Genomic DNA, 7,914 nt, shown 5'->3' with positions numbered 1-7,914 from the left:
AAATGAAATTACACTCTTCAATGACTTCAACTTTGTATGATTTTCCCAGCCTCACTTCAAGGTGAACTTTGTTCTTCCAAATTCCCACAGGATTAGACTAAAATAATCAAATTTAACTAAAAAAAAAAATAAGCATGTCATCCATCGTCAATATAGTGAATACACTGAGTTTGCACAGATTTATTGCAAGGAAATTAATGGGCCATAATACTTCCAAAAGCAGAGACTATGTCATCCCGCAATGCCATCACCAAAATCTGGCAAACCTCCGGAAAAGAACTGTCCAATGGGACCCACCTTTTTTTTTAAAACGTAACCTCAAGATATGGGTGGCCGTCTCCTGCATTTTCAAACCCACACCAAAGATCAGAAGGAAGAATGAGGGATTGAGGATGCAAGAATACAATGTAGGCCAGGAAATACAATGCCATGTTGGGGATACTTGCGAGAGTTGTACACTAGAAACATGAAGTCCACAAGGTATACTAACAAAGATGCAACTTCCTTGTTCGAATATTAAGTACCAAGAATTTATGAATTGCTCACATGGCTAATTCACATATACAAGAATTAAACAAGTGTACATGTGTGCATTTGTATCTGTCAATGGCAGACATTGGTAGGCACAGAAGATTAACATATATCATAAACCCATTGAAATTATCTCAGGTCATCCTGGTGTAGCTCTACTGAAAATACAAACTTTGCAAAGAAAAATGGAAATATTTCAGTTCCTTTAGTTTGTTGAGCATGTGGAATCATCATCTATGGAGCAAGACGTGTTACCTCTTGGGACGGCTACGATCTTCTTCATAATCCATCACTCCACCAGGTTCAGAGTAGATGATCTCTTCATGCCCCCGGAAATCCATGTCCTGCTTACAGTTTGTAACTTCTGCCACCACGTAAGTAAGACACATCGACCAACACGTCCCAAGTATTTATTTTTTATAGATGAAGAAAAATAAATTCATTACAGTACAAAAGGTGGAAACAAAGAACAATAGGAATTGAAAACCCAGCAACTCTAGTTTCTAACTGTTTACATGCAATAAATAGCCTCAGGAACTCCTGGTTCAACCCTCCAAAGCCGATTGCTGCATTTTTAGCCCTGGGGGTGGAACTGTAAAAGAGACTGACCCAATTATATTTAACTTCCTTATTCAATGACATTGATAATTCTTTCACCCCACCCCACTTGCTGCAGTTTTTTTTTTTCAGATCAAGAGAAACTGTAGTTAATACCACATGTAATAGCAAATTAATGGTAGATAAGTCTTTAACATAGTAACATAATTGAGCCTCAAAAAAGAAAAATACCACAATTCCAAGCTCTTGAAACTCCCCCTCTCTCTATCCCCATATACAATACAAATCAATCATCAACAGCAACATAAACATCATAACAACAACAACAAACTCAGACTTCTCCGAATTTAACGGGGTTGGCTACATGGACCCGTGCAAAAACAAAGGGGGGAGCAGAAGTGAGAGTAAGAGGATAGCACAGCACCAGAAAATCAGCAAAATCTCAAGAAAAATTGAATAACAGTCCGAAATTATAACTTCACAAACTCTTCCCCTCCATCAATCAAAATAAAAATAAATACCTCTTCCTCCTCTACCAATGTTTGAGAACATATCCTATTTCCGTTAGAGCACATGAGAATGGCTAACCCAATAGCCCCCAATAATCCCCCCCCCCCCCAAATTAAAAAATGAATCAACAATTAGCTTGTACTCATCCCTCATATGCATCTCTCATTGCATTTACCAATGTCATACAATGAGATTCCCTTAATTAGTTTGGTCATCTAATTTCTGCTATATTTCACATGCTACATAATTGTATATCATAGTTTCCTAATTATCATCCGACTTTGCCATGACATTAAATTAGGGGTTGCACCTTTTGTTATGCACATGGTTTGAAATTACGGTCGAAACAACTGAGATTTTGCAAAAAATTCGGTTTTGACAAAGGTCGAAACAAAAGGCAAGTTGACTCACTAGGTATGCAAATTTTCAACCAAAAGTTCACAGTTTCATCTGAAAATTCGGTTTCGACTAAGTTTCGGCATCATTTCAATAACAATGCATATAAAAGAACTGTCCTGACAGAAATTGATAAAAATTTCATTCGAGTGGTTTCGCCTGTTAAGAGGGGAGAAAAAAATTCCAAAGAAAAAAACCCAAATTTGGTATTTTTTTTTTTACAAATCACCCAAATTTCTTGGTGGAACAAAGTGTTGGGGACTATTACAACCATCTACAGCAACGATTTGCATTTGAGAAAGATTTGTACAAGATCCAAACTTAGGGGTGCATCCTTTTTCCCCAAATGATTTGAGCCTTCCCAGAACTCTGTGGTACTGACATAGAGCTGGAGGAACAGTTTCATAGGGGTGTACACTTGTCCTGGTAACACTTCAACAATGTGTAATATTAAATGTTTTTCTTCATTCCCAATGCATATTTTAGATGTTTTCACTGAATTTTGTATAATCTAATATTAAATTTATGGGAAAAGGACAGGCATGCTAGCAGGATACCCAAGTATCAGGTATGCTACCGAGCCTGGACCGTTGGATAAGAAGGGTCAGATCAACACCGTTGGATACTTGTTGTCTTACCTAACCTACTCAGCCCCGATGCTCTACCATGACTCTTCTTCCTCCTCACTATCTCCGTCTCCATCACCGTTGTTCTTTCCAATCTCCCTGAATCATGAACCTTTTATACTTGTCTCTTGCAAAATCTGTGCAAGAAGAAGCCAATCACTACAAGCAAACAAGCTGCACTTACAATGCCAACAACCAAATAGGCTATCCGATTACTACAGGAAGAGGAACCCGGCGGAGCAGCTTGAAATGTCAGTGCCAGCGCCAGTGGTGGAGATGAAGTGGTTTTGGTTGACAAGGTCCAGGAAATACAAATAGAAAAATCACTACACCATAACCAAAATTCCCACCACCCCATGGCCATGGTTTCCCCCAAAGCCACTGAGGAGAACTTTCCGGTTAGGGTTCTAGCCCTTTGACACTAGCAGTTCACTAGGGTTCCATCAATTGAAATGGCACAAGCTTGCTTCAATCCGGTAACGATGGAACCGTCCGTTTGGTTCTTTTCCGACGACATCCATGTTTGCTCCGAAACATTTGACTTGCCCAGATTCTAGTACCCCACAGACGAATTCTTCCCCAACGGTGATATCTATGAAGTGTTGAACATTGGGAGAATTAATCCATGCCATTGCCAGCATACGAGAACTACTGCTTTTACACCAAGCAAAACCCTTATATAAATCAATTGAAATGCACAAATTATAATTTGATTTGAGGTTTTAGAAACGGCTACAGAGGAGATAGATGAAGATAAAGGAAGAGTAGAAACAAAGAAGATGAAGCTCACCAAAAGGAGAAGAGAAAAGGGGTTTTGAGGAGTCACGAAGATAATTGCAACAGCGAAACCCATATCTCCGTCGCCGCCCCAACCATGAGGCCATCGATCTCACCGATGACGGTGACGGAGATAGTGAGGGAGAAGAAGAGTGACGGTAGAGCGTCGAGGCTGGGTAGGTTTGATAAGACAAGTACCCAATGGTGTAGATTTGGCTCTTCTGATCCAACGGTTAAGGCTTGCTAGCATACCTGATACCTGGGTATCCTGCTAGCATGCCTATCCCTCTCCCTAAATTTATATATAGAATAGGCTATATTTGAGAAAGTATACAATAGGGTATGGCATACACTACCAATCTAGGGTACGAAACCATTTTAGGTGTGTGTTTTTTGTACAATCTAAAGGTTCCAATATGACCAAAGATGATTAGTTAGGATTCCCTGAAGTATTGGGCCAAAATATGGCAATTTGACCACCGAATGGCCAGCCAAAACATGCTCAGTTTCAGTTGAATTTCGGTTTATATCAAACCTTGGTTACACACACGTCCTAAAAATAATGGCATAAAGTACTAACTGATAATTTACAACGCAACCAATGCCATGTACTCAAAAGATAAAAATTTAAAACAAGCCAACCCAAGGGAAACACCTAATACTTTACTAACGAAAATATGGCCCAACCACCCCACCTGTCCAATTGGTAGTTGAGGAAGTTAATATATGCCAAAAACACAGTCATAGTCATAGCCTAGTTGTGTACTAAAAAGAATCAACTAAATATTTTAGTGAATGCAAATTCAATCAATTGACCAATCAGTCAACCCATAAATTATTGAGAAACCTGTATGACTCCTAAAATTCACCACAGAACCCAGGATCCACCAAAAATCAAAGTGAGAATTCTGACACATTAGATACGATAGCCATTCAAAGCCACTTTTACTAGTCCTTTCTTTTTTTCTTTTCTTTTCTTTTTTTTTTTTAATCTTCTTTTATGCATTTATCTTTTCTCGTGAGTAATTATATCTTACAACATTTTGGATGTTTTTCCATTTAAAATACAAAGTTGATGCGTCCATCCTAGATTTTCATGTCTCTAAATCAGTATGGAGCAATGTTGGCATGTCGATTTTTAAAGGTCACCAAACAGTAAGTGCTAGAGTGCAGTGACTCTGGGCTTTCTTCTTCTTCTTTATATGCTGGGGAACAAAAATTGTGGACGTTAAGGGTGCTCTTCTACAAACCATGCTCAGCTAATATTTTTGAATAACATAAAGGGATAATATCAGCAAATAGGAGTGAGTCCAACTGACCTTGAGGGAGAGAGATTTCTTCACTTCATCAACCCTGTCTTCAACTTCCTTCCGGTGCTTCTTGTCCAACTCACTCATCGTATCTGCCCATTTTATCTTCTCCTGAATTGAGAGGAGGAGATTGTCTGAAGTACCCAACCTACAATAAATTTATCTGTAAGTGAAGGCAGCAAATTCAATGATTGAAAAAAACAGCAACTATTCACACATCTGCAAAAGAGACTTCCACATGACAAATTAATAAAGCAATGGAAAGGCAGCCAAGAAATAGAAAAATATAAGAAATCTTACTACAGAAGAAATTCTGTTATTGCTCAACAATTGCAATACCAGAGGTATATGGAATGTCAACATTCAAAGGTTGAATGATGCAAATATACTTGACCACATTATAGAAACAAAACCAACTTGAATGGCCAACAGTTCCAGGTCTAGAAAAGAAGAAGATCACAAAAATATGTGAATTGTGACAGCAGAAAAAACCCGATAAGTTAGCAAAATAAGAGCAAAACAAAAGTACAAACTATAACAATGTTCTCAATGCACAACAACTCAGGTCAAGCTGGTTTCTAATACTGAGATGTGAATGTTTTCAGCCGAACTCTGTACCTACTCTTTCAAAGTTCTTTAGTTATTTTAGGTGGATAGTGACTCCCCTAATCAAAGAAATTTTGGATTGATGAGATGCTTTGAAATCATTACTGAATTTACCAGGAAGACTATGAAAAGCAGGGTTTACTAAATAGGGGAGATTGGAAGATTGGCTTAACCAATAAATGTGCCTTTGAGTCAATTGCCACTTAGCAGAATGAAAATTTCCTTCTTTTCTCTGAAGAAAACTACAACAAATTTTCTATTGATATTTCAAGGAATTGTAAGACGACACCTGGCACCTTTTGGTGACACAGTTCTGTTCATACGGTTAGGCCACCTGGATGAACTATGTTTAATGAACCATAGTGAAAAGATGACCTGAAATCATAAAATGCAAGGCCTAATCTTCAATATCATTCAGGTATTTAGTATTACGTTATCCAAAAAGTTCTATCATTGGACAAATTAGTTAAACCCAAAATTTTACCAGCTTGTTAATGTTTGTATCATACTCCCGAGCTGTCCAGGTCTCAGATCCCTCCCAGCAGCAAATTGTACCTACGCCCACATAAATGAGAATGATATTCAAATAGAGGTCTCCATTCATGTACTAAATAGAACAATACAGTTTAAAACAAAGCCAAGGGAATGAGATTAAACCTCAAAGCATCTTCTCAACTGATCCAGCTTTCCTCTAACTATGCCCTACATAAGAACCAAAAAAAAATTCAATCATGTACTTCTTTTAGCCACTGTCTTCTTTGTCCTCAAATGTGAAGTTCAAACTATGGGCTGCACATTAACCAGGAGCTGGTACAAAGAAAACCTGAGCTCAAACTAAGACCCAAAGAGAAAAACCCAAGCTATACAAGGGCAAAACCCATTCAAGGTTTATAAACTACTCTAGGCCATTCCCTCAGGTATAGATTAAGCTCCAAGCCCAAACTTGGAAAGCTTATGCCTGCTCTTCAAAAGAGAAAGATCTTGTCCTGCCCATGATCCTCTAGAGGCAGACAAAGGCAAGCAGATTGGGCATCTGGGCATTGACCAGCCTGGCCTATGTTATATGTAAGCCTCCAAAAAATGAAGGCCTCAAAGAATAATTTCGAGATATCATTGCACAATAAGAGAAAAAAAAAACCATATGAATTTATGACTGAACATATCAAATAAGAAGACAGATTAATCGGATAAAAAAGCATTGCAAAACTTCAATTTTCATCTCAATGTAGCAGAAAAGGGGGGAATTTTTTTATTAAAAGATAAAGTAATTGTAATACCCTGAAATTTTAGAAACCCTACTGGTAGTGTACATGCTAGGGTACAATAGTTTAAGTTATTATTAGAAACGGATGTCTGTGAGGTTACATTGATGCTTGTTTGAGTGGTTCAAGTTAGAAACCCAACTTGATTATGGTTCAGCCATTAGATGAAGAGATCTTGGTAACTACGTTTGACTGGGAATCGGCCCAACAGGTTACACAAAGAATCAGTTTGCTCACCCATCTTGCCTTTTCTGATGATCTCATGAGTCATGATCTTCTCCAAAGCTGACCCTGGCTCCATTACATCCATTATGTCCTCTCTTCACCTCTTCGAAAATCTCTTTGGTCTTCACATCAACCTTCTTAAATCTCGTCAATCCCATCTCTTCCTCTCTAGCGACTCTGATGCTTCAAAAGCCCATCTCCTGGAGATGACTTGCTTCTCTCACGGTCATCTTCCTGTCAAGTACTTGGGGTTGCCTCTCATTACTGCCAGGCTCTCTGCCTACCATTGCACCCCAATGTTAGACCTCATGAAAAAAAGGCTGCAACTTTGGAAGGTAAGCTCCTCTCCTATGCCAGTCACCTCGAGCTTGCTATCCAATCTATGTATCTTTACTGGTCTGGCATCTTCACCCCTCCCTAGCTCCACCATCAAGGCCATTGAGTCCCGTCATTGTTCCTTCCTTTAAAAGGAGATGACAAACTACCTCTCACTCCACTGATGCTTCTTGGGTCTGGCGCAACACTCTCAGCACCAGAGCTAAGGTGCTTAAGGGTATCCGCTACTTTATAGGTAACAACTCCTCAACCTCCCTCTCCTTTCAGTTGCCAACCCCAGATATATCTACTCCTCTAGCCATAGCCGGTCCGCTAGGATCGAAATCCTCTGCAATAAGAGAATCTAGCAGAGGTAACTTTGGATCGCGACACGTGTCACAAAATCACAGCACAAGTGGACGGTCAGCTCACTTTTCGACTGGGAGACAGGTTGTTGCTTCATTCGGCCAGTATCTTCTCCCAAAACCGATCGGTCACTGGGATAAACCCTAGTTTTCAAAATTCATTTTCTCCCTTTTCTTCTTCTTCTCCCTCCTTCGATCCTTCAAATCGCGAAGACTTAGGCTTCGGTCTTGGTTAAATTCGAGGTTCAACTTTTTTCCCACACTTGAGATGCAATTTATATGAATTAGTTTTGGTAAACTTTTGCCCACATTTGACTCAGATTTTCCCAATAGTTGTCGATGTTTGTTTTCTAGACTTCTGAGGTAGGCAATATGCTTGTTTGCTTGAGTCCGTTTTCATGGTGAACAGCAACAATAAGCAGAAAACTTCTTT

At 39.1% G+C, this 7,914-nt stretch overlaps 1 protein-coding gene across 3 annotated transcripts in view; it reads right to left on the bottom strand.

The window, feature by feature from the left end:
- Positions 1 to 7,914, bottom strand: part of LOC122059399 (COP9 signalosome complex subunit 7-like) — a 28,146-nt gene continuing 20,232 nt past the window's right edge. Inside the window, exons 5-9 of one of the 3 annotated variants that reach the window (XM_042622166.1) lie at positions 5,972 to 6,016; positions 5,799 to 5,869; positions 4,718 to 4,856; positions 787 to 895; positions 1 to 340 (exon numbers count right to left, since the gene is read on the bottom strand). In XM_042622166.1, coding sequence (XP_042478100.1) covers positions 821 to 895; positions 4,718 to 4,856; positions 5,799 to 5,869; positions 5,972 to 6,016 — 330 coding nt within the window. In that variant the 3' untranslated portion in view covers positions 1 to 340; positions 787 to 820. The remainder of the gene's footprint in view (positions 341 to 786; positions 896 to 4,717; positions 4,857 to 5,798; positions 5,870 to 5,971; positions 6,017 to 7,914) is intronic. The other 2 variants (XM_042622167.1, XM_042622165.1) reach the window with 2 other exon arrangements.

Source organism: Macadamia integrifolia, chromosome 13 (assembly GCF_013358625.1).
Source record: "Macadamia integrifolia cultivar HAES 741 chromosome 13, SCU_Mint_v3, whole genome shotgun sequence".
Taxonomy (NCBI): domain Eukaryota; kingdom Viridiplantae; phylum Streptophyta; class Magnoliopsida; order Proteales; family Proteaceae; genus Macadamia; species Macadamia integrifolia.
The sequence above is the reverse complement of the archived record's forward strand: the minus strand, read 5'-3'. Positions and strand labels throughout refer to the sequence as shown.